We start from the raw sequence: 27,612 nt of genomic DNA, 5'->3' as shown, positions 1-27,612 counted from the left end.
ACCCATCTCTGGCCTATGTCTCTGGTGGTACCATCTTCTAATATGAGTCTGTTCCTAAACACAGAGCAGTCCTCCATGAGGTCACTGGCTGTATGTCAGCGTGAGGAGAGGCTATGATAAATTGCGGCTGCTGCTGTATTTACTTTTCTGTTCATCCTGGGCTTATGACAACTGGCTTTACAGCAAAACCGAAATACTAAATGATCAGACTCTAGCGTTCACATGGACATGATTCGTTTCTGTGAGTTCATTCTTCTATTTAGAGAAAGATATTGCTACCCTCCCTTACGCACTGACACAGTTGCCAAAATAACCGCTCTTACTAACTGGCAGCTTTAAAAGCCAGCCTGCAGCTGACTTTGAAACAGAAGGTCAGCAAAGGGAGCAACAGACTTCAATTCAGAGCTTTAATGGGAGCCATTGACCACAGCAAAAGGCCCTGACTGGAGTGTCTAGAGTGTGCTTTGCACAGGCCAAAAGTCACTTTCATAGTCTTTGAACCTTTTGTATAAACTTATATATTTTTCACTCGGTGGATTTCAAGATGAATGTGCAGCCGTGTGCTAGATGTGGCTATGGGGTTTACCCTGCTGAGAAGATTAACTGTATAGATCAGGTCAGTTCTCTTTCTTTATTATTTTGGACTATAATAAATGTACAGATTGGCACTTTTAACACAGTGCAAATCTCTCCGTTCCAAAAATTCTTTACTCATAACTGGATTCAGAACTGAAATGAGTTAATAAAAGGCATATATTTGAAGAAGAATTCTTGAAATTCATGAAATGAATGTTAAGGATCAATACTGAGATTTAAAACTCAACAGTATAATAATGAAATACAAATGTCTGTTTGGTTTCTGTTTTGTGGTATTTCCAGACATGGCATAAAGCCTGTTTTCACTGTGAAGTATGCAAGATGATGTTAACAGTAAACAACTTTGTTAGTCATGAGAAAAAGCCTTACTGTCAAGCGTAAGTGTGTTTCCTTTTCTTATTTTTTTTTTTTAAACACAAAGATTTGAAATGCCAAGTCATTTTAATGTAATAGAGGCACCATTTGGACTCAGCCTGGTCCCATGTGTGATGTGAAATTATGCATTGTTAGTGCCTTCATGCATATCTTTGGATTTACATGCATCACAAATGATGAGAAACTTGTTACTGTATATAAAGATTCCTCATTTGTCCAGTGTGTTAAAAGATAACAAATTAAGTTCCATTTCAGTATTGTGGGAAGAAAATAGACACAACCGTAAAATTCAGTGCTTTCCAAATCAGTGGTTAAGAGTTAACAAGGTTGAGCTAATCATCAGGAAAATGTGTAAAATGCAGATTTTGGAGTTGGTTTGTTCTAGGAAGTTTTTATTTTATAATGATCAATTCCTGTCAAATTTGTCAGCAGAAAAAGGAGAGATGACAGTTGTTTTTTATTCTATTATTCTCTTTTGTTATTAGAAACACAGCATTGATATGATGATCATTAAAATTAATTTTGCTCTAGGCACCTACTCCATACAATAATAACTTGAATGTAATCCGAGATCTCTGTCTGAGGGGTGGAAAAGTTATGTATAGAGGGGTGGAGGCTGGTATTGTGTTTTTGAGTGCTCAAAGAGACCCTTTCTTGTGGGCTGTCTGGAACATTCCTAATATCCTTTTACATTTTACTTTTTTAGGCATAATCCAAAAAACAATGCGTTCACAAGTGTATTTGAGACACCAATAAATATGAACGCAAAAAAGCTCTCGGAAGTGGTAAGCGAGGTAAGAAGCTTGAGGGCCAAAGGTATTTAGCTTTGTTTTACGTTTTGAGATCATATTTGTGTCTTGTCTTAGAAATACAAATATGTATTCTTTACTTACCCTCCTGTGTTCTATTAGAACAGTAAGATCTCAGCCTGGGTTTGAATCATAATTTTTAAAATGCTTTCACTCATGAGAAAGAAAGGTTAGATCTGAATTTGCTTCTACTTTCAGAAAGAAAAATGGATAGCAGTTTCTCACCTGCCATATTTGATAATCTACATGGAAGCATTGTTCACATAAACTGCCCAGAGCTATGTAAATTTAGTAACTAAGTCAGGGGGGTTTACACAGCCATTGGAAACAAGAATGACCTGCTTGCTTTATGATCTCTTCTGAAACTGATTCTAAAGGGCACGAAACAAATAAATTCTGTCTCAGTGGAATGTAGGCAAAGGTTCTCATAAATACTTTGTCAAATATTTCTGGCAAACCTGAGGTGAGAAAACACGAAGTCCAGGGGGTTTTGTGTGGTTTTACTGAAAATGTTTCGCTAAGGCGTTCAGAACGGACTGGCTTTCCGTGCCCTTTTCGCCGGATCTATCCTCTAAAAGGCTGCTGTGCCCCGGCAAACCTCTAGGGGTGCTCAAAGTCTTCTTTCTTTTCAAATGACATTCTTTTCTGTCTTGCATTGTTTTCCTCCCAGATACATTTGTTTCAAACTTGCATTTCTGAGAATTTAATGAAATGAGAAATACAGAAACAACCAATAATTGATAGCTATTTCACTTCTACGTGTAATAGTATTTTCTTGAATGTCGTGTCTTTTTATACTGTTCATTGCATGAATATATTTATCAGGCAAACTAATGTGTTTTGATGTGATTGGCCATCATTAAAATAAAAGAAGTTGTATTTCTTAGTCTATAGCATGCTAAATTCATTCTGATGTTTTGTATTAGCTGTACAAAGTTGATGTACATTAATAGCCTTTATCAGACATTGTATCCTATATCATTCTTGTACAGTATTCTTATACATCAGCTTTTGCAATATCATGGGCAGTAACTATTTCAGCAGTGATTATCACACTTACTTTAAACTGTGTGTGACAGACCTGGTCAGGAATGAGTTTGGGATTACTGCACGTTCTATTTCTGGTTTTAGGCAGCTATATGAGACTCTGATACTTCCAGTGCATGTGAATATACACACCAGACAAATTATAGCTCAAAGATCACTTTCCCTTGTTTTTTACACCTAAAGCACCTTCTGTCCTTTTCAATCACATAATGAGGTTCTGCTCCAGAGAGAAAATTGCTAAGGGTAGTAAAGAAGCTGATTCTGCAGTACTTACTTAAAGGGAGTATTTCTGTGGAAATTTTGAGTGAAGGAAAAGTTTTTTATTGCTAAATGTATAAAATAATGCTAACTTGGGAAAAGGGTTCATTTGCTACTGTAGGTTGTTGGGGTTTTTTTAGGTAAGATTATTTCTTATGCAGAAAATATAACATATTTCTTCAGTCCTAACCTGATGTTCTCACATAAGTCTTATGCTGACACCAACTTGAATGCAGAGATGAAAATTTAGCTCACTCCCTCTGCACAGAATTTCTGTGTGAGCAGACAAATCATTCATATCTCTGTACCTCTGAATTTAATTTCTAAAATGGGAATAATGGTACACATGCTCCGTGATGTTTTTGTTCCGTCCATTTAGATTTTTCACTCTTCAGGACAGGGACTGTTATTTTTTGCATTTGTAGAGTGAGATGTGTAACAGAGCGGTGATTTCAATTGGATTTCTCCGTGCTATCATGGTAAAATTAACAGTAGGAGAATAATGACCCAGGACACAGTCATGATATGTCATGGACACTATAAAGGGAAATAGGAGAGTAGAATATTGCCCACCAGGTAATAGTTCTTTCATCTAATGCTGCATTGATATGTTTTGTTTAAAATTTCTTAGGGAATTCAATGCTCATAGATTGTTTTCCCCCAAAGTGTTATCTAAGGACCAAATTATTCTTTCAGATTTTTGTGGCAGATTTCAGGTGTAATATGCTGCTTCTTATACAAATGTGCAGCTCCAATAGTAGCAGAAATTTTAGGTAGAAGCTGCGTGTGGATTAGAGAGCAGAGTTTTGACTTGAGGGTGAAATGCAATCTTCTATTCCATGAAAACTCCTTTACCAAGAATGGGTGGCATGGAGGAAGTACTTATGTAGTCTTTGCATGGCATAGAGCTACAGGCTGTGTGGCCTTTATGTACATAAACAGGGTGTAAATGGTGATCTAAAGAGGGAGAAGGAAGAAAAGCTGGAGAGTTTTGCAAGCTCTCAAAAGGTGGTTGGTATTTTCTTGTTGGCTGTGGAGATTTGGTGGATCAGGTGTGCTTGTCATAGTCCCTTGGTTTCTGCATTCATATCATATATGAATGTGTCTTCAGGGTGAAATTATTAGTTGGCACTGAAAACTAGGCTGATCTATAGTAGTTGGAGATCTAATACACAGACACAGGTAAACATTATGAGTAGAATAAATCATCTTAAACTGAGTTGTGTTGATGCTGCCATCCAGAAAATTAGTTCTGTTCAGCTACTTTGTTCTGTGTGCAGTCACATTGTTCCTCTGCTTCTCTTGTATTGGTGATTTTTGCAGTGAGGCAAAGCTAACACAGCAAAAGCCTCCTTACTAATTCCCTGATCTAATTTGCCCCATAGCAGCCTGTCTGATGGTGTCAGTGTGTGACAGACAAGAAGAAGGGTTGCCTAGTAGGGCCAGAGGTGTTTTTGGAAGTAGCCCTCCTTTAGACTGGTTTAAGGTGGAGCCCAAACTAGCAGGCACTGAAGTGGGTTTGTTATAGGGGGAATTGCACTGCTTTTGTTGTTCTCCTTTTGTTGCTGCAGCTCCTGCAGACTCCATATCACTATGGACTAAGAGACTGTTCACCTTGTTTGTCTCCCTTCTTGTTCTTATCCTAAGAGGGGGATGTGTTAGCCTGTACTAGCAAACTACTAATAGCAAGTCTTTTTTTTTTTTAGATAAAATATCGAGAAGAGGGTGAACAATTCAAATCAGTCTTTCAATGGGATGTAAGATCCAGAGAAATTGAAGCTGCCTATAAAGCCCAACAACTGGCCACCCAGGTAAGAAATGTCCCTCAAGTCACCAAGCCACTAGCCTGCAGGATACCAAGGATGTGCCTTGGCTGTCCTGATCACTAGGGTTTTACTCACAGCATTTCAGTGCTAAAAAAACCATTGCTTCTCATTTGGCTAAACTTTGCAAGGCAGCATAGCTCAATTTATAGCTTAGGGTGTAAGAATCAGAAGATGAGGAAGGGTGTATCTATACACTTAGCTGTTAGGACTGTTGCATGTACAGCTATACTCAATGTGTCTGCTTTCTGCTGGCACTGAATGTTCACAAGTGATCTGATTCCCAGGGAGAGTTATTTCAATCTCACTCCAGGATCCTAGATCCTGACATTTTGATGTCAGTTCTTGTTATACAAGTTCTGCCCTGGCATTCTGAAGGTATGTGGAATGTAGGCCTTGTGCTGAACATCTGCGGAGGGTAAATTTCACTTCCACAGCATTGTGTGTGCTTCTTTTTTTTTTCCCCTGTCAGATCAGCTATTTGTGTATTAAAACAAGGGTGAAGATTGGTAGTTATTTTATTTTTGTTTTGTAGAATGCTTACTATGCTGCCTATGAGGAAGGAAAATCGTGGTACTCAGGAACCATCCCAGATCCTGAGATGGTCAAGATAACCCAGGCACAGAAGACTCTTAATGATGTAAGTGGGCTGATGTTTTGAATAGCTTTATTTTCATGGTTCATCACATTCTGAAGACTTAACTGTGTGTAAAAGCCAACCTTTGGTAAGATGTTACAAAAGCAGAGACTGACATGTTTACTTCTGTCAATAACAATATTTAACCAAGTGATTAGAGTCACATAACAGTGCTATTGCCCATCCTGGAAATCATACATTTGTATATTTATGTAATTGAGAAGCACTTGAACTACTGACCAATGATATCTGAGGTGACATGATCTATCAGGCAATACTATTTCCGTCAGTAGAGCAGAACTCATGATGGAAAACATGTCAATTTCTATAGAGTCGACATTTCATGGACTATATTTCCATGCCTGATGAAAATCACTTTTGAATTATGACTGATTGTCTATGCCCATACAATGGGTTAGTGACTCAGTCAACATAGCCAATTAACAGTGGATAATTGATATGAATGGGGAATGTTTTCTGTTGTTTGTAGGAAATATTTCTACCTAACAAATTTATAAGGTATAAGTTATTTAGTTTACTTTTAAATAAAGTGATACATACCTTTATGAAGCAAGCATTAAAAGAGGAATAGCATTAAACTATAGTGGGTTCTTCTGTTTTAACAAACAATAAAATATTAATTTTCTAGTTTCAATATACAGAAGAATATGAGCCACGGAGAGGCAAAGGCAGCTTTCCTGCTATGATCACTCCAGGTTATCAGGTTGCTAAGAGAGCCACACAACTAAGCAGCAATGTAAGTCACTGTTTTTTTAATTGTATGTTAGACTTCTGAATTTGGAGAATCCTGGGTTTAGGCCAGTCACTTTAGACAGTAGGTTCTATGAGGAATATTTGTTGTATTGTTAATTCTACAAAGTGAGAAAACTTTAACATGATGCAGAAACAGGGTTAACAAACCACTTGGCTTGAGAGACAATCATATAGGATAAATGGCAATATAGATATTTCCTGCTAGATGTAGCAACATTTGCTGTAATTTATCACAACCTGAAAAAGACTATGAATCACTCTAAGATGTTTATTTAATTTATTACCTTTATTTTCACTTTATGGCTTTATTATTCTATTTATTTACATCTGACATTTTTTGCTTTCTTTATTATTTGATGTTTAATACCTGTAATATTGAATTTAATTAATGTAAAAGCTACTTTAAAGATATGCACAGAAAATTGCTTATTTATAAAAATAAAAATTCAACTGAAAAAGATCAAGTAAAAATAAATCTTGTAGAAATAATTTAAAAATATTTCACTGTTTTCTGCAAACTGCCTGAATTGATATTGTAGTATAATCTTAGCTGGGCCATTAATGACTATTCTCATGATATTTTAATCAAAAGTATGGCTCACATAAATCTAGTATCATATGAGAATTTGATTATCTGGGTCCATTTCTGTTTCCTTCTGACATTCACTTTGTGAATTGTGCCTTAAATATACTGATAGCTTTACTTCACAATGGGGGAACATCATGATTTCTGTTGCTCATTGTCTCTTAAAGCCTTCTGATACGAAATGCATATTTGCTGTTTATTGTTTGTAATATGTATTTTATATGTTTTCTCTCTCAGGTAGAATATAAGCGGGGACATGAAGAGAGAATTTCGAAGTTCACCTCTGTTGTAGACACTCCAGATATAATTCATGCAAAGGTTGGAGGGCAGCTTTCAAGTGATGTACGTGAAATGAAATAGGTTGACCTGCAAGTGGCTCTTAGAAAATTTATAAATCACTTAAGAATATGAACATAAAGAAAAGTTAAAAAATTAATGTTTTAAAGGCAGACTCATTTTACCATTAAGTATTTAATACTTCCAGTTGTAAAGACCATATTCAGTTCTAGGCCATTTTAGAGACTATCTGGCTGTCAGAACTGAAGGCAGAGAACTAGTCTGTTCTATACCCAGCAACTAGGTGCCACGTAAAGTAAAATCTAATGTAAATAGAGCAGGCATCTTGCAGACAACTTCAGCATTTTCTTTAAATAACTGTGATCCATCCTATACCTTGAATGAGACACAGAGGTCCTCAGAAGATATGTGATCATGTAGTTAAAGACTACATTGTAAAGATTTGGACTTCATGGTTCATCTTCCTTTTGGGAGATGACAATCATTGAATGCCTGACTTTGCAACTTTAAGAACTGATTACGCATGCAATCAAGATATATTTGATCTAATTGGTCCTGAACTGTCTTGGATTTTTACAGTTGAAATACACAGAAGACTTTGAAGAACGGAAAGGGAAAGGCAGCTTTCCTGCTATGATCACTCCAGCTTATGAAATAGCCAAGAGAGCTAATGAATTAGCTAGTGATGTAAGTGTCCAAAGCAAAGTTTCTTTTTGGAAAGAAAGTAAGTTGTCACACAGTTTTTGGATTAAAATGGTTACTGGCAGATATTCCATGAGCATTGTAGAGGTATGCTAGCAGTGCACTTCATATGCAGATTTTCAAGTGATTGTTTTTTGCAGGGACAAAGTTGAGTTTTATGCACAAAGATAAAATTAGGCATTTTATTTCTGAATCAACTCTGGATTTTTGTGGGAAAAATTTACCCAGCCTCCTGTTGCATACAACCGAGAAGGGAGACAATAGAGTCAGATGGAGGTCTTTGATTTCATTCTGTCCAACTTGGTATGTGTTAGAGGGGCTGAAGTGTGGCTCTAATTTATACAGCCACAGTATTTCTGGGTGACCTTGTATCAGGGGAGGGCTGTGTTTGCAGAGATCTGCTTTGCCATGACTTCCCATGCTGTAAGGGGATCCTTACAGTTCATTCTCCTATTCCTTCTTTTGTGCTGTTGCAGGATGAGGCCTTTATGAATGCAAGAAACTAGCTTCTTGGATAGCAATTATATACATAAAGTATACACACACACACAAACACATGCATACATTTAACATAGGTGTGGATTTATAAAATGTAGCTTTGTATTCCACTCATTTTTCTCTCCTTACTGTTGTGGGCTCTTTTTAAACTCCTTGGTGTACTGATGTTGGCTTTCTTTTTCTCTAAACATAACAAAACTAAAACACCCCTCTATTCTGTAAAAAACATTGTAAAAGGACATCAGTATTACTTCAAAATGTACAGTTAATTGTGTTTTGTCATTGGATACTGAAAAGAAAGATCTTTTTGTTGCAAATAACATATTGTACTAACTCAATGGAAGTGAATTTAAAACATTATTAAGAGTCATTGATGAAAATAAGAAGAGATCTGTAATTCTGAAAGCAAAAGCAACTGCCTCAAAAACATTTAAATGGTTTTGTTTGCCTTTGATCTGTGGAAAACCTTTTATTTGTGTCAGCAAACACACATGTGATTAAAGGGCAGCATCAGGTTACAGGCATTATTTTGACTTCAGCAAAGGTAGTGTAAATCTGGGTCTAAACTTGAAGGTTGATTGCCTAAAATTCCCTTGATCATTGGGTAGATCAGCATCTTTCATAAACAAGCCCATTTATTAATAGTGTTCAGATGACCCTGTTGTAAAAGAAGTGCGCTGTGGTAACCATGAATTTACGTTACAATCAGTTCTGGTTTTTTAACCTGCTGGAACATCAGGGATCAGCCACTGACAAGCAGGTGGTGCTGAACACACTGAACCCAATGGTCTGAGTTGAAATGGCAAGTCCCATGTTCCTAGTGCATTATTTAAAAGTACACCACTATTTTTGGTTTTATATCTTCAAGTGGTATATTTGACTTCTGTAGATTGGTGGCAACAGGAATTCTGACAATCCTTTATTGTCAACATGTGCATGTCATTGATTATTATTTATTATGCAACAACTATATACCAGACTACATTAATCTGAATGATTCTTTTACTTTTTTCTGTTAGGTAAAATATCATCAAAGATATGAAAATGAGATGAAGGGAAAAGCCAGCTATACAGCTGGAACAGATGTTACTTTTGCAAGAGAAAATGTAGATCAGTATGTCCAGGTATGCAACATTTGAGAGATAACCATGCTGATGTGGATCATTACTGTGGCTGATTGCTTAAGACTTTAGAAAGCTGCAATGAGGCATATTTTCACTCTGCTTTCCTGTCTGGGAAAGCAGGGTCTCAAAGGAAAAGATGGTGTGCAATAGCACCGTGCTCTGATTGTGTAATATATTTGACCTTGGAACTTACGAGATGTGACTACAAGGTGCATGCACTGTCACTGCATGATCATTCTGAAAGGTGAGACTTACCTTGGCAAATTTTATCTGTGTACAGGCATGCACTATACATTTCTATTGGGGTGTCGTTACATATCACACTGAAATGTGTTTACTTGTGGAAACCTTCCCATTCCATGAGAAAGAAAATGTAAATTCAGTTAGGAGAGAAAGTGAAAGGGCTGTGGAATGGTAGAAAATTAGTCAATATTAAGCATCTTTTCTCTGCCAGTATTTTGGGGAATCTTAGAAGCTTTACATCTCTAAATATGTGCAAATGGCACTGAAGATCATACACAATCTCTTAGATTTCAGCTCTTCTACAAGAGTGGTATAGTGAGCTTGAGAAGTTGTAGTTCTGCATTTGTGGAACCAAATAGGTTTTAGTTCTGTTTCAGTCTTTGCTTTCCTTTTACTTTTATTTAATTTTTAAGGGAATACAATTATTTTTGTTGTCTCCCAAAATGCATCCAAAGTTCTATTCCAGTTAAGTTAGGGAAATAGTACAGCTAAATAGAACTGAATACAGCTAAAGGGAATTTGAAAGGAATTGAATAGTGGTTTTGTATAAACAAAACTGTATGATTAGTCTTTGGTTTTTCATCCTAGCTCCTCATGAGACCCATATACTTTGGAGAAATTAAGAAACAGGGAATACATTGTCATAAGACATTTGGAAGTTTTACATCACTTCTGTCCAAACCCACATCTTGTAATGTGTGGAAAGCAAACCATTCTTGAAGAATATGAGTTTAGAAAGTGTAGCATTGAAGCCTTCAATTAATTTCTGTCTTTTGAACTACTACAAGTTTTAGTAAGAATAAACAAATAAAATTAATTTGAAAAAGTGCTAATTGCATTTTCAAGCATTGGAATGCTTTAGATAATTTAGAATTAATTTAAATTTTCTTTTCTTTGAAAGTATCTTTGAAACTTCAGTCATAGACTTCAAATTTAATTTGAGTTTTAATCTTCATAGATTGGATTCTGATATTTTTATTCAAATGAAATAGAGCCACTGAAATTAATGGATCTTTCTGAGTGAAGCATGACTTAACACGGGTAAAGAGATTAGATTTCTAACTGTCAAGATCATGAGGGTACATCATACATATATATATATATATATATATATATATATATAAAAATTGAAACAATTTAAGGAATCTTACTGTAAAATTCCTGTGTGCTGAACACCTGTTTTTTTCATGCTTAAGAATCTTAGAAGTGGCTAAAATTAATTATCTGGAACTCTGAAAATACTGTTCTGCAATATAAGCAATATTAAAAATTATGTTAAAATGTATTTGAGAAAGAAGAAAAAGAAAATGACAAGTTTATCTGAAGAATTCATACTTATGAGTGGCATTTTAAAAAGTCAGCTGATTAGTCAGGGATATTTTTTATTTTCTGTGCCTGTTTATAGAATAATTTAGATTAAATAACTGATTACATGATATTGTTCACAAACTTATGACATGAATGATATAACCTATAGCATCATGTTGACATTGATGGTGCACAAAATGACTGACAAGGGATTGTTTTGCATTGAGAAGACACAAAAGAGATACCACAAATATTTATAGTCCTATCTATCTGTGCTCTCCATGACATTCTGGACATGCCACACATTATTTTTTCACTTAAACTGGCTCTTTACTAGAAAGGATTTAGAAAATATTATGGAGAAGACACATTACACTGCATCTTACTTGTTTGTATACTTATCGTATCCTCCCAGATCTTGCCATAGAAAGCTTTGGGATGGTCATTGTGTAATAACATTTTAAGAAAGTGTCAGTATTTTCTCAAAAGGCTTTTCAAATTGTCAAACATTTACACATTAATTTATCTATAGATAGATATAAGAGTATTAATTCTGCAACAATTTTTTTTTAAATCAAGCAAATGGAATCTTGTGATTTGTTCCCTAAGGAATTTACCACTTTAATATATCTATATATCTGCTTTATTAATAAATTAATATACCTTCAAAATATATCACTTCACTAGAGAAATATTATTTTGGGGCAGTTATGATGTGAGAAATGGCTATGGAGAGATCAAGAGACTTCTGTCACATCATAGAGGACGGCTGACCCCTTGGAAAGTTTAAGCAAATCTCCTGGCTGCTCAAACCATTAGATATTTTTATAGTTTTCCAGGGAAACATATATTGACAAAGAGAGGGGCTAGCAGATATCATCTCTGTAAGAACTGAGCTGAGATTAGAAGGATGTATATCATTGTATAATTGAATCCTATCTTGACCACAGCTAATTGCTACCTGAATTTCTCTTGCAATGAAACACAAGTAATTTTATAGGCACATTTAATTTAATGGGTGATTTTATTCTTACAGTTGGTCATTTTATTCCTTTTTCATTAAAAAAACCCCAAACCCAAAAACCTATAAACTTTCCTACTAACAAGGAATATGGGGCTTTGTGAAATCACCCATGGCCCCACCTGCTGATGTATGATGAGTAAACACTGAATTTTCTTCAGGATTATATGGATGAGTATGAAGAACGTAGAGGGAAAGGAAGCTTTCCTGCTATGATCACTCCAGCTTATCAAAATGCCAAGAAAGCAAATGAATTGGCAAGTGATGTAAGTATGAAACCTGAATCAATACAATTCATAAACAATTAAAACCAGCAGTTTGTCAGAGCTGTGCCTGGGAGGAGAATGCTAAAATTCCACTTGAGAAGTAAACAACAATGACATTTCACTGCATTGCTGGGAACTGGATGGCTCAGGGGATTAATAATATCCATTAATAGAAGGGGACACAGCTCCAACTTGCATGAGGGAGGAGGTGGATGTAGCAACTAATGGGGATCCCTACTGTTAGGTTAACCCTCCTGGCAAATCTGCACCTGTATTATTAATGAAACCTTCAACTGCCTTAATCATCCTGTGGACTACAGTGGTATTCCCAGTAGTGAATAAATAGAGGATGAATGAGCTGAACTAGTTTTGATATTTTGATGTATCATGCCTCTAGCACAAAGCAAGTCATATGGAGCAAAAGGAACTATGGAGTATGACACTGTCACTTCACGAGGTTGAGTTTATTTCTAGGCTCAGGATTTTTAGTTTTGGGTGCTAAGCTAAAGAATCGGCAAAAGAGCTGGTGATGTGTGATTCTTGCATGTGGCCCATTGATTAAAGAGGCCTTAGTCCTATCTGAGGAGACTGTTTCTAGTAGTGACAAAAAATGGGTCAGTCTGTAGGTCACTACCCTGTGGCTGCTGTGAAGGGTTCCTGCAAGTGACAACCTTTGTAGTGTGGACACCTGTCCCCCATGGGGCAATCTGAGCTGTTGGGCTCAGTCTGTTTTCTGGGGAGCTAACAGACTGTTGAATCTTTCAGCTTGTACTAGCCTGGACTAGACACTTGCAGTAAATTAGAGTGAAAGGATCAGTCGTATTCTGTTACCTGAGTTTATGACTGAGAGAATATAAAAAACCTGAAACCTTCTGTGTCCAGTCCCTATTCTGATGACAAACTCACTGATGCCCTGTTTAAACATGAAATATTTAACCTTTCCAGATGAAGACATCAGTCTCACAGGTTTGCAAAATTCTAATGATTGGTAGTTTCCTTATTAATCTGTAAGACCTAGATCATGGAAACAGATTGGTTCATGGCAGTAACATTTGCACACTAGGGTGTTGCTCAAGCTGATTCATATGTTTAAAGCCTGAGACACTGAGTGCAGACTTGGAAAATAAAAAGCACAAACACTTTGCAGTTCAGTATGTTTAAAGTAATTTGTTATTTCTTACATTATGAATCTGAGTTTTGAAGCAGTATTATAAGATGAAGAACATAAGCATCTCCTTGTATGCAAGAAATATTGAAATATATTCCCAAAAGGGGTTTTGCTGGATAAAGGTTGACAAAAAGCCAATATTCATATTATCTGTCTTCACCCATCCAAGCTCAATTTAAGTCAATAACCTGATGTTTAAATTAAATTAACTGATCTTTTATTTCAATCTTGATTTCGTAGAGAAATATAATTCCGTTAAAAACACTGTAAGTGCAAAAAGATACAGCTTTTTTTTAAAAGCTGGTTTCTACAAAAGGAAAACTTCACAGAGCACTTGATGACTATCTGTAATTCCCCGACTAGAAGTCTAAAATTAAAGTACTGAGAATTAACTTCAGTAATAGAAGAGCACACAGGCTCCAACGGGTCACTAGCCAAGCACCTGCTAGTTATCTCTTCAAGCTATGTAAACAACCAGTGCTCTTCAATCTATGTAAAAAATGGATTTTAAAAAGTGCTATCCAGTGAAGTGACTTGACAGGGGTTGTTAGGGCTCTGATTTTACATGTGGTTTATTTCAGGAAGTAACAATTTGCAGTGTTTCAACTTAGCAAAATTTATCTGCTTAGCAAAGCAAGAATAGGAAAAATCTTATCCTGAGTCATGAAGCCAGTCTAAATAGAAATGGTGAAAATTGTAGACATTTGTTTTATAATTTTCCCTACTTCTTTTCAGATAAAATACAAGAAAGATCTTTCCAAGATGAAAGGTGCAGCTCACTTTCACTCCCTAACGGCTGAAGACAACTTAGTCCTCAAACAAGCCCAAAGTGTTAACAAGCTTGTCAGTGAGGTAAGGGCTTCAATCGATCTGTTAACAAGTTTGAGAGCAGCTCATACGAACATTTGTCTCTGATGGGTAAGGACTACAAATATAAACAGCTGTTGTTCTTGTTGCCCCATATGTAACAAAAATGATCTGTGTATAGCACAGTAACTGGAGTGAAAGGTGCAAGAACCGTTCTTCAGGTGCTATTACTTGGTACTTCCAATGATCTGTGTGAAAGTATGGGAAATTAACCTTGGAAGAGCAATTCTCATTCTGGCCACATGAAGAATAGAAACCTAAAAAACCCAATTGTGTTTCTGAATGTGCTGTGAAGTTATAATCATAAATACTTTAAGATGACTTGTGTGTGTACATTAGAGTGTTTCAAAGAAGGTTCTACTGACAATTAAAAAATAATACCAACAGAGTAAAAATTTGTACCATTGTGTTAATGCAGGTTTCTGTTTTCTTCCATCATGTGAAAAACTAAGTTACTGATAATGCATTCTTCTTCTGCTTGGCAAGCGAAGATTGCTAGGGAATTCTCAGTAGATTCTGAATTATTAATTTATTTATAGTGTCATATCAGCTATAAAGCTATTAATAAATGTGAGTTTCTAGAGCTTCCCCATGGCAGTTTAAAAACTTATACACTTGAGATGTCAAAGTATAAAACCTTCAATAATGAAAAAACCCTGGAAGTAGGACTGGAAGGGGCCTCCTGGGCCAATGATTGCTGGCTCCTGCTGTTTTGGCACACTATCATATAATCTTCTTCTCATTTCTAGCCTACATTTATTCTTGTCCACTTTATTACTATTGTGTTTTGTGCCAACATTGCCCTTTAGTTTAAGAAGTTTTTTTCCCTGCATGATTACCTTTCTGAGATGTTTACATACAGATATCATTTTCTTCTCTCTGCCTTTATTTTCCTAGACTAAGCAAGCCAAATTCTTCTCATCTCTCACAGTCTTTCACTGAAGCTGTTACAGGCTGAGTGCATGTTCCTTAAACAGGAATGATTATGAGTACATAAGTTCTTGATGAGGTCTTGCTGGAACCTGGTACATAACACATGCACTTCTTAATGCCTGCTCAAAAGTCTCCTCTTGCTCCTGCCTTTGTCTTTTTCATGGCTGTGTTACTTTGGCATCTTGCCATCTTTCTGTGGTCAGCCTACATCTGAATAGTTTTTCTTAGCCTTTCCAGGTGATGAGCTCTTTTAGCTATATTTGTTATGCCTACTCCCTACGTATATTAACCTATACACTTCTGAATTTAGTCCCATTTCTATTATCCCTTCTAATATCACCTCCAACATTCCTACTTCAGAGAAGAGATACTTAAGGAAAATATGAAACCAGTTCTGTATGTAAACTTGCTCTGAAGACTTCTGCTGGTAGTCTTTCCCCTGTTCAATCCTTCATGTGGAAAAACACCCATTGCCTTTTCTGCTTAAAATTCCTTTGTAGATCCTTGTTTTCCTCATGGCACTGTCTCATACACTTTGGTGGGGTCCAAATGAATGAAGTTGATTACATTTCTTTTGCCTATAAAATGAGAACTGAGTATATGAAAATAATTTTTATATTAATTTTCATCATATGACATCTGATGAAAAGCATGTATCAAAATTTCTGAACAGTGGGTCTGGCTAATAAAAAGTGTGTGGAGGAACTTGACAGGGCAGGTTGAGGTTTTACCATATCTTTTCCTTGTGCATTTTTGTCAATGAGGTGGAGTATAAGAAGGATCTTGGAAACAACAAAGGCTACAGCATGAACTACTGTGATACTCCACAATTCAAGAATGTGAGCAAGATCTCAAAATTCACCAGTGATGTAAGTTTTCAGTACCTCATGTGTGACTTGCTTACTCCGGTAGCTGCTGGAATCACAAGTCATCTGTGTGTGTTTCAGATAAGCATGGACTAGGAATTTGATGGTATCTGATTTTAACCCATGTCTGTATAGCACATATCCTAGTCTGTCCTGATGGATAACTGGGGGTCATTTTATATAGGATTATGAAAATAACTATTATGATATATGGAAAAGAAATTACTTACAATGGACTACTAATCTAAACAAGTAGCTGTCAGTTGTTACTGTTACCTATCATAATTACTACTTATTTCATTGTATGTCCATTTCCTGGCCGGAAAGGTAGGAAGAAAAGAACATGCTTACTGTGCAAAAGCAATTGATTTTAATAATTATACTGCTTGTATCTCATGATTGCTTTATACTGGTTGCTATCATACTCTGAAATCCTGGAGGAGTAAATCTTTTGCTGTACGGATGAGATGGTAGAGTGGATAATTTATCATGTCAAATTCCCTACACCTTGGTGGAAACTGCACCAAAACAGTCCAGTTTTGGTAGATGTTTACATGTTCATTTGTTAATCTACAAATAATGCAGAGGTATCTTCTTTACATGGCATCCAGATGATCTGAAGAATATATAAATGACGTCTTGTAAAGTAGAAAACTCACAGAGGATTTTAGTTTTTATTTTCTAAAGTACCAAGCTTGTTGTGGACTCATGAGTTTCTGTAGTGCAACACTAGTAGACCACAGTTGTAATAATTAGTCTCATTGCTGTAACATATGGAAACTCTTAGAAAAGCTAAATGTATTTTCTCAGAGTGTTTTTGCTTTTTTTACACAGCTTAAATACAAAGAAACATACCAGAACCAGATGAAAGGTCATTATATAGGTATCGGCATGGACAAGAGAATGCTACATGCCATGAAAGTTGGCAGCTTGGCAAGCAATGTAAGTCTTTTTTAATCACACTTGTATGGTTGTTGCTTTCTTGTCTTTAAGATTTTCCAGAATTAAGTTGATAGAAAACTTTAGATCATATTGTACTGGGGTTCTGATGGATAGATATGTTGAGAAGAGGGGAAATTCTGGAAAACCTTTTGTACTGGTTTATAGCTCACTGTGTGGAAGAAGTTAAAATAAGCACATTCAGTGATCTGGCAACATACTGAGCTCCTTCAGTTTTCTTTCACATCCGTAGGATGCTGAAGGTTGCTTGCCACCACTGCCAGGGTCAGACCTTTGCTGAAAAAACAGTCTTTAATGAAGATTTTTGGATTCCAATTTAATTTACTGGGTTAGTCAAGAAGCTATTTCATTACATACCATTCCTTCAAGTACATTATTTACAAATCTGTAAGAAGCCTGAGAACTAAGCAGAAAGATAAAAGAGATGTGTCGTAGGTGGAAGTTAAGTTAATGCTCCCACTGTTGGCACTGGATTAATTGAGGAGCTGAAAAAGAATCAATTAGTGGCTAAACTATGCAAATAATTTCATTTTCTTTGTCACTCATGACATTGAACTTACTTTGTTTCCTGCATTTAATATTAATATTATTGTTTCTCCTTTTCTCTTGACTGATAATTATTCAGATAAATGACAGCTAAAAAAAAAGAATGATTTTTTTTTGTTCTCCCTGTGTTTCAGATAGCCTATAAATCTGATTACAAACATGATGGTGTTGACTACAATTACCCAGCTACTCTCACTCCCTCATATCAGACAACAAGGAAGTTGGTCCCTTTGAAAGATGTAAATAATTCTATGTTGTTTTTTTTTTCCTATGACTTGCATGGCTCATCAGCTCTCTGTAGAAGAGATTGTAAAAGATTGCATGTGTCAAATGATGATTTAATCATGGGAGCAAACAGCTAGTGAAACAAAGCTAAAGCAAAAGAGTGCAGGGGGTCAGGAAGGCTTAGAGGTATAGAAAGTGCTGCTACCTCCTGTCATTGGCTTCAGTTCAGCACAGATTGTACAGTGATGCAAAATGAGTCACTTCTGTCGTATCCCTAGTCTGTGTTGCAAAATGTCTCACCATCCTGGGCAGCTTCAGCAGCAGCATCAAGCACTGAAAGGACAGAGAGACTTAAATAAACTTCTCATCCTTTGTGAATTCCCTGAAGATGGGTGTTCCTCTCCGAAGGGGAACTAACTGGTCACATGCAAGAGAGGTGCCCTGTGCTTGGGACTGTTACTGATGAAACAATGTGAAGAAATTTGTGTACTGCTGTGGTTATATGTGCTCTACAGATAAATGGAGGATGTCAGACTGTAGAGGATACCATACTTTCACCTCTCACAAGCGTTAAGGGCTTGACTGATATAATCTAGCATTTGGATCTTAACCTGTGCCTTAGGAACACAGTCACCAGGCATTACTTATAAAATCAAGAGGAAGAGGGCAGCAGCTCTGCAGGGCGTTTCTGACTACCTAAGATGTATATAACCTGTCTTTCCCTTGAAATTGCAAGAAACCAGGGGCAAGATGCCTTAGAGAGGCCATTAACATTATATGAGATTTATCTCGGCCTAAATATCTCTTCCAAGAAAAAGCTGGTGTTATGAAGAAGTAGAATTGAGAACCCTGATGTTCTTGAGGAACTACTTTATATACTTCAACTGTAAAATGCACTATTGCCTCTTCAGCAGTAATTTCAACTTTGTCTTTGAAAAAAAATTAAAAAAGTAAAGTTCAGTGTTTGGTTGCTTAGTGTATGAGACAGCTGGATTCTTAAAGAGTTCAAAGTAAGCATGAATTAATGTCCAAAATTAGTTCTACCCACTCTAAACATTTCAGCACTACCTGTGGCTCATAGTCAGCATCTGGGTTTGGAGGACATAAATCAATTGGCCACAGAGGCTCAGTTACACTAGTCATGATCATTATCTGGTAGTTTGAAACAGTCCCAGGATTTGTGTGCTCACTGATAACCAACATGCTTGCTTTGAACTCTTTAAGAATACAACTCTCTTGCATACTGAGCAATCACAAGTAGCAATAAACACACAGTTTCAGTAAAAAATAAATGATCCTTTTTTGTGGAATTAAAATTCTCTCTGTCACTATAAAGAACCAAACGAACTGTTTTATTTACTTTGATCACTTTGGACCTGTGAGGTCATTCAGGCCTTTTTTCCTATTTTTTATCATTATGGCAGAAAGAACAAGTTTACGTGATGATACCTGAGATAAGAAGGTGCGCATTAAAATAGTTTTGGTAACACAGTCTCTAGAAATACACCCTCCTTTACTAGAAAAAAGAGTTCATAAGAAACTAGTTTTAAGCAATGTGATTTACAATGTTTGCAAAGTGGTGATTAATTGCAGTGAATATTAATTAAGGCTTACCGAGAATAATAATTGTGTCCTGCAGTGTAGCACTGAGTCCTTTGGCAGTGACAGGTTTGAAGAAAAGCTTCTTTATGACTTTTTTATCTTGCATCATTTTGGGGATTTAATACATTTATTTTATGGTTTATTACTGCTGCTACCATGTTAATGTGGTAGGAATTTAGTGGGCTCCAACCCTATCTATGGCTGACATTAAAATTACTTTTTTTGTACCATAAATATATATTTTTCTTCTCTCAGCCATACAAAATGCTGTGATTAATTATTACATTAAAACTCAGTAAAGGCAAAGTGTAAGAGAGTTCACTTGCTCTGCACAGCATTACACTGGACAGGCAGTTACAATGTTCTTATATAAAGGTAGTCTGATAAAGATAAAAATAGTCTAAGTGATAGTTAAGAGTGTCAATTTTATAGGAATGCTTTAGGGGACCAGCTGAAACTGCATGTCTTTAAGAATCTGTGGTTTTGAGGGCGAGGGGTTTTAAGTGAAGTTCGTTTTCAAAGTGGAATAAAAACTGTGACATCTGACTATGTAATTTTCAGAGCATTAACTCAGATCTCATCCAAGAGACCCTGACATTTTTCCTTACCTCAATTTATCATGGTTTAAGTAATGATTTATACAGAGTATTAGCTAACAAAACTGTCTACCCAATATCTCATTTTCCAGTCTGAATATTTCTTCCTTTATCTAATGTGGGTTTTTTTATCTTAAATTAGGTAAACTACAGGCAAAGCATAGACAAGCTGAAGTACAGCTCTGTTGCCAGTACTCCACAAATTGCTCAAGCCAAAATAAATGCACAGCAGATCAGTGATGTAAGTTCTGTCATCCTTAGCCACCATAGTTTATTAGAATTATGACATAATTTTATTTGTAGCACTTAAGTGTTTTTATTCTTGATAGTTCATCAGCAAATTTACAACCAAAACAAGAATAAAAATTGAATGACATCACTTCCAAACATATGGCAAGCATGTAGATATAATATTTTTCTCAATTTTTAAGATTCATATTAGTGTGCTTTGTTAGGGATTTGTCTTCTGTGTATTTATTAATGCATGTTTTTTAATAATATATTTTCTACTTATAGATAATCAGTAACTATTCTATTTGTAGAATAATTATTCTACTTCCAGTACCTAGGTAAAAGTTATAATTGGCTTATTGCCCTCATATTTATGTCAGCCATACCTATGAGTGTATCTATAACATGTCACTAGTAGCCTGAAATTCAACAGCAGTCAATTCGTGTAACGGTCATATTTTTAGTGAGTTTAAAATAACTGAGTTTGTTGTTGACTTTTTCAATATATGGCAGGTGAACTATCGAGCCCAGTATGAGAAGACAAAAACAAATTACACTTTACCTCAGGATGTACCTCAGTTAGTCAAGGCAAAAGCCAATGCTGAGTTATACAGTGAGGTAAGCCAAGAGATGTGGAAATACTGTATTCATGATGCTGTTCATAGACAGAAATGAATGTAAAGATGATGATGATGCTATTTCTGGGAGCACTGGGCATTTATCTTTGGTCTTTACTAAGCAGCATGAAATATGGTACCCAGAATAGATCTTAAGTATAGTGGAACTGCCAGACTTTTTTTTTCAAGACCTTCTCAGGTGATTTGAATTTGTTTAGTGAATCAGTGTTTGGCTCACAAAATTAATGGCTTCTGAGGTGATATTTATATGAAGAACCAACATTTGCACGGTTCTAATAAAGCCTGCTGAAGTCAAAGGAAAGACACACAGTGACTTCAGCGAACTTGGATCAAGCCCACTGTTGACACCATTCATAAATTGTGACAGTGTGTGGTGATTTACTGAGAGACCTGGGTGGTGAAATCAAGCACTTTCAGGAAAAGTTTAACTTCTATTTAATTTTTAAAGTATTTTTCAGGCGTCCATTGCTATAGATAGTTTTAGAGGGAAGAAAGCTCAATGGGACAAATAAATGAAAAACCAGAAAAAAACCCCAGGCTTATTACTGGTGTGACTTATTTTTGAACCAGCTTCATAGTTTTTCATGATTGAGAGCTGGCGTTACAGCAAGTGTTTCCTGGCATATTCACACCTTGTCTCTTTCCCTACATTTTATTTGAGTTGCATTGGTGGAGTGTTGTGGAGCAGTACTCTTTGTGGCTATAATGTGTTGAGATGCATGCCTATTGCTAGATACTAGTGAAATGTAACCATATGAAAAGCCAAGTCCAGAAAATGGGGCTTCCTGGATACTTCATTAGGTGCATGCATAGAGTTCATGAAGGCATACTTGATCCTGTTCTAATAGAATTTCAAGTGGAACCTTGAAAAAGAGCTTAAACATCTAGTACTTTAACTTCTGTTAGCTTCCAGAAGTTAAGCCTGTGATTCTCATGCACTTCATCTACATGTGTGATATAGTGTTGGTCATGAGTGTGCTTTTGAAACAAACCTCACAATGCTTCACTGAATTTTGCTTCGCATTGTGGGGTGGTCTCAGAGCACATGAGCTAGATTCCTTTTAAATGCAGCCAAACGGAAAGAAGATGCTCTGCAGCAGCTCACATAAAGATCTGCAGTTACAAACAGGTGTTCAGTGCATGGGACCGGACTAGCTCTAGTTTGGCGAAGTGGAAAGAAAAATTCTGAAATGAGTGGTGTGATGTCTGATTCTGAGCACCAGCTTTTCTGCCCTATACATTAGCTCCTGTTGATCTACACTATTTGTGCATGTAAGCATAACCACAGGCAGTTCTGAAAAAGGTTCCTTCCCCTATGCCTGTTTAAAATGGAGAGCTATTGGTCATCTGGGATTTAAAGTGCCTGTAAACTCTGCGAATAAAATTCTTGACTCAATCCTGGCTGATTAATTAGCTCAAAATGATAATGACGTGTGACTTAAGAAGGTTTCAGTTTGTTGACTGAGCATATTGTGTGTTTATGTGTTAGTGACATGTTGCTGTCTTTCCTTTCTCAGATTAAGTACAAAGAAGGCTGGGAGAAGAGTAAGGGCCAAGGCTTTGAAATGAAACTTGATTCTCTGCCTTTACTTGCTGCCAAAGCTTCAAGGGATCTTGCCAGTGATGTATGTTATATTTAATTACCTAGGAATTATTCTTTATATAAGTTGCTATAGCACAGGGAAATAAAGCTTAGCTCACTTAATCTGGATTTTTAAATCCTGCATTTGGCTGTCCATCTTTCTCAATGGCTGATGAACAGTTGGAAACTTTCTCAGGCTCTGCTATGAAATTTCAATTTCTGACATTTTTTTTTTTAAATACAAGTGTACAGAAGGAAGCAAAATATGCAAAATAACGCTATAGTAAAATTCAGTGTTTTGAATTGTTTATAGCCTCAAAAATATTTCTAGCATCCGCTGCAAAGGGAATGTGTATTTCTTTAGTTTGCTTCTTTAACATGAACACATGTATATAAAAAAATTTCCAAACAAACTCTTTTTAAACAATTTATCTCATGAGAAATTGATACCTGTGGAGAGGCAGAAAAGAACAAAAACTTTTCCTTCAGCTGGAATGTGTTCAGCAATGATGGTGATTCCAAAATTCATTAAGAAAATCAAATCCTGAATTTCTTGCTTGATTTTTACATGATTGATTTCTTATCTTTTGCTTTAAGAACAAGATAATTTAGCTAATTAAAAGACTTTAAATTTATAAACATATCCACCTCAGAGGGGTGAGCTTTAAAGAATGAGGTTAAAGATAACATAAATGAGACCAACCTTGCACCTTTGGGAATTTCTGAGAAAATCTGGGAAATCTGAAGTGGCGAAGTGAGAATGCGAATCAGACTAAGCCCGTGTAAATTTTGACCATCCAAATCACCAGTGAAAAACATATTACTTATCTCTTGAGTAACTGGGAATGTGTGTTGACTTAAACTGTTTTTTTCACAGATTAAATATAAAGAAGAATATGAAAAAACAAAAGGAAAAGCAATTGGAACAAAAGATTCAAGACTTTTGCACTCTCTGCAGGTGACCAAGTTGAGTAGTGAGGTAAATTATTTATTTCTCTTACTCAAAAGGTGTTTTTCATAATTATGAATCTTTCAGCAATAATATGCAATCTACTACTGTTACTGATTTCAGTATAAGAAATTACTGGAAGCATTTAACAAAAAATTGGTTTCCTTCCTTTGTCTGTTAATCTACAATGATTGCACAGTATTTTGGTTCCCACAGGGAGTTTTGGGTTGATGGTGTCCTTATTTTGGGGCAGGAAAATAGCATCCTATTAACATTGCAATACAAACACTTTACATAAAATTTACAGGCAGATAAAATTCTGTTTAAAAGTAAGGTGTACTATGATGGAGAAGATGTCTCTAAAGTCTGCAAAATTCATCCTGTCCTCTGTTTTGTGGATCCCTCATAGGACCCAATTTCTACATGTGTTTTTTGCCTAATCTGTGTAAGGACCCAAACAAGTGGGGAGATTTAAGAGAGCTTTGGCTTTTCAATACACTGATACAGACAACTCATTTTCATTCCTTCTATTTCTAGACTGCCTACAAAAAAGATTTTGAGGAGAGTAAGACCCATTTCCATCTGCCTATGGATATGATAAACCTGAGACATGCTAAGAAGGCCCAGGCACTTGCTAGTGATTTAGATTATAGAAAGAGACTCCATGAATACACAGTGATTCCAGAAGATATGAAGACCAAATGGGCAAAGGCGGCCTATGGTCTCCAGAGTGATGTAAGATGGTGTATACTCAGTCCAGCTGTTACAATTAGTATGAGTGTTTTATAGACTTTTTCAGTTTGATATTAATTCTCATTTTGTATGGATGCTGGTTGATTTGTACTACAACTTTTTAAAATGTCTTTGCAATGTCTTTGAAACTCAAAAGGGTGTACATGTTGACAGGCAAAATTTGTGCCCGTGTTTCTCATGCCAATAAATGTCATTTTTCTCTACAGCTTCGATATAGGGCAGATCTGATGTGGATGAAAGGAGCTGGGTGTATTACAGAAGGAAGTCTTAATATACAACAAGCCAAAAAGGCAGGAGATCTGGTCAGTGAGGTAAGCAAAGTGCTCAGGCATCTGTTTGTTGTTTATTTAAAGGTTTATGTACACTTATTCCACTACATTATGTGGTATAAGTAAGGAATTCCTAATAAAGAAACTCTGAGAAATGGAAGAACTGATGGACATAGTTCAATTATTTTACAGTTTAGGAGATCCTGGGTTAGAGTTTAAAAATATATTTTCCAATATATTATTATTGGGCCGAATTTCTGAGGCAAAAGTCCCTATAACTGTGCTTCCACCCCTTTATTCACTTGCCATTTTGCAGCATGGCATTGGAAGGAATTAGAATTTTGTATGATACATGTTACATGAAGTGCATAGAATTTTAAGGAACAGTGTTGAAAAATTAGATATTTTGCACTGCCACTAACTTTATGGAAGTACACTTCCTCAGCTGCTTAGCTATGGTTGAGTCATCTTGCTAGTACTAGGAAAACTAGAGGACAGAAGAATAAATTTGGGGAAGTTTGACAAGAAGGGTAAAATCCCACTTAGTGCTGGAGGAACAGAAGCCAGTTAGTTACTGGAGATCACACTCTCTGATACTTTGGGTCTCTGACATCCTCTCACTACTCCTGCAAGGGAAAAAAAATACATCTTAGAAACAAAAGAAGAGCAGCTACTCTCAGATCTAGTGTCTTGCTAGGGATAGGCTGACATCTGCTGCTGTGGTATGCTGTAGTAATAATCACTTCCACAAATATTTAATCCATAATGATCTGCCTTTTCATTCCAGTGCGGTGTAAGGCCAAGAGATGGCTGACAGTCACTTAAACTGGAGACTAGTGGATATTATTTTAGAAATCTCTATTGCCATATAGAGCCTGGCATTTTGTAATTTCTTTGCAGAGTGTCACTACATTGTGTTCCATGCAATGTGACAAAACATGCTGGTTTTAATCTGCCTCCCTCCCTTACAGGTTCCTAAAATAAAGCAGTGAGCACCTCTTTGAAGTGCTGCATGCTTTTTTAATAACTTATATTTCGTGTTCCCTTAGCAGAGACACCACGTAAACTTATCTGTTCACCCATCAGTTCAAACAGAAGGATATCTCTCCTGAAATGCCAGATAATGAAAAAATGCATTTACACCCTTCCTAGGTGGAATGCCCCACTTCATGGCTGAACTGTTAGAATAAGAATTTGACTAAAGTATGCAAGAATTGTTTGCTTGATCTCCTCTACCATACTGTGGTCTTGAAATAAGGTGCTGCATTTCCTTGTGTTGTCTCAAAGATAGAAAGAGATGGTTAGCCTGCTCTCAAATAAGTGACACAAAACGCTGAGACAGAGATACTGATTCGAAACAGGCCTGATTCAAAGCCTGATGAAGTCAATGGAAGTTTTCCACTCACTTTGATGAGTTTCGGATGTAAAATGAAAAGTAAGATGGAATAAAAGTAAGGGCAGTCTTATTTACCAAACTAGAAATGTTAGTCTCTATGCAAATTTGTCCATTGAAATGGATTTTATGTAAGTACTGGTACCAGAGGATGAATGAAGCACAATGTTTTTTCCAGCATCCAAGACCTGAGCCTTGTAGAGGGCTCTCTCTCACAGCTGTTGCTCCCAGGAAGGCTTGACTACATTGAGCTCTGCTTTGGAAAGAACTGGGAGATGGTGGGGAAGATTTTGAATTTAAGTTACTTTCAGGACACTGAAATTGCTTGTTCTGCTTTAATTGATAATTGAGAAATATCTTAATAATTTAAAAATATCTCAATAGCTTATGTTCAGTGATTTGAACAACACATGTATATGCTTGAGAAGTCTCATGTAAGAAAATGAGATAGATTGGCTGTGTAGCTTATGGGCTCTCTTGGGTCCTGACTTAAGTCATACCCAGTTTGTGAAGGACACTTGTTGGTTGGTGTGCAACCTGGATCTTGTAAGATACGTAGCTCGTACATCTGGCATGAAGGGTATCCATGCTTACAGTGTCAGCAACAATGCATTTGGCATTCTTGCACTACCCTCCTTGCATCAAAAATACTAGCACTGGGTAATATTTTGGAAGTTTATTTTGTGGATACCTGTTCTAAAACTGTCTTGAGAATTTACAGGGGACTTTTGCCTCTTATCAGTCATGTACTTTTTGAAAGCACTACATTTTTCTGGGAAGGTAAATATTGTAGAAATTCTTATGTAACCTTCTTTAATTTGATGTAGAAAAAGTACAGACAGAAGGCTGATGCTCTGAAGTTCACCAGTGTGGCTGACAGTTCTCAGATCAAGCATGCCAAGAAAAGCCAGGAACTGCAAAGCGACGTGAGTCCTTGACTGAATTTGTCTCTTTACAGGTAGCTTACTCATAATGTGTTCATCCCTGAGATAGGTACCCTGAGATGGTGGTGGAAGAGAACCTAGTCATGAAACCTTTCAATATATGAAATTTCTTGAGATTTATATCTAAAGGTTTTTATTTGTTTATTTGATGAATTTTCTCATTGAGTTCTCTCAGCTAGAACAATGACAACAGAAATCAAACCCCAATGGAAATGGAAATAGACAAGAAAGGCTTCTCATAAATGAGGTTAAAGGCTGGAGGGGGAGTTGATGACAAACTTGTGAGTGGTGCAGGTTGGATTCCAGTATAGCTGAAATGTGTTCAGAGAAGGCACCTGAGTATTCCTGAGATAATAATGTAATCTGTGTGAAAACTGGTTATCCATGGCGTGGTAAAAATGAGGAAGGAAGTTAGAGGGAAAACACAGTATTCCCAGCTGATCCTCAAGCAGTGCTTCAAAGCAAGGTAGACATTAGCACAGGGACTGATATACATCCATCCCAGGTTCTGTGTTTCCACTGAGGGCCCTGTCAGACTACTTAAAGCTGTATCAGTTAGACCACACATTCTGCAGCTTTTTCTGTTAAAGTACTTTACTTACTTTACTAAAGTACTTTACCTTTTGATTTTATGGTTCTGGGATTTAGCAAAATGCTAAAATAGGCATATTTTCCCATACTGTGTGCTTTCAAAATGCTCCCTATTCTTTGGTGCTGGGTGACCT

The 27,612-nt window shown here is 36.4% G+C and overlaps 1 protein-coding gene across 2 annotated transcripts in view; it reads left to right on the top strand.

The window, feature by feature from the left end:
• The first annotated feature begins 544 nt into the window (after positions 1-544).
• Positions 545-27,612, top strand: part of NRAP (nebulin related anchoring protein) — a 53,436-nt gene continuing 26,368 nt past the window's right edge. Inside the window, exons 1-21 of one of the 2 annotated variants that reach the window (XM_026851660.1) lie at positions 545-616; positions 880-974; positions 1,679-1,766; positions 4,793-4,897; positions 5,445-5,549; positions 6,196-6,303; positions 7,144-7,248; positions 7,783-7,890; positions 9,423-9,527; positions 12,261-12,365; positions 14,269-14,385; positions 16,098-16,202; positions 17,034-17,141; positions 17,840-17,944; positions 20,271-20,369; positions 20,873-20,977; positions 22,515-22,622; positions 23,457-23,558; positions 24,066-24,263; positions 24,488-24,592; positions 26,771-26,869. In XM_026851660.1, coding sequence (XP_026707461.1) covers positions 545-616; positions 880-974; positions 1,679-1,766; positions 4,793-4,897; positions 5,445-5,549; positions 6,196-6,303; positions 7,144-7,248; positions 7,783-7,890; positions 9,423-9,527; positions 12,261-12,365; positions 14,269-14,385; positions 16,098-16,202; positions 17,034-17,141; positions 17,840-17,944; positions 20,271-20,369; positions 20,873-20,977; positions 22,515-22,622; positions 23,457-23,558; positions 24,066-24,263; positions 24,488-24,592; positions 26,771-26,869 — 2,247 coding nt within the window. Of the gene's footprint in view, positions 617-879; positions 975-1,678; positions 1,767-4,792; positions 4,898-5,444; positions 5,550-6,195; positions 6,304-7,143; positions 7,249-7,782; positions 7,891-7,934; positions 7,993-9,422; positions 9,528-12,260; positions 12,366-14,268; positions 14,386-16,097; positions 16,203-17,033; positions 17,142-17,839; positions 17,945-20,270; positions 20,370-20,872; positions 20,978-22,514; positions 22,623-23,456; positions 23,559-24,065; positions 24,264-24,487; positions 24,593-26,770; positions 26,870-27,612 lie in introns of those variants that run through there. The other variant, XM_026851661.1, reaches the window with a different exon arrangement.

This window comes from Athene cunicularia (genome assembly GCF_003259725.1).
Source record: "Athene cunicularia isolate RWA chromosome 6 unlocalized genomic scaffold, athCun1 chr6_part1, whole genome shotgun sequence".
NCBI classification, from domain to species: Eukaryota; Metazoa; Chordata; class Aves; order Strigiformes; family Strigidae; genus Athene; species Athene cunicularia.
Note: the sequence above shows the minus strand (reverse complement) of the source record. Positions and strands in the feature narration are given on the sequence as shown.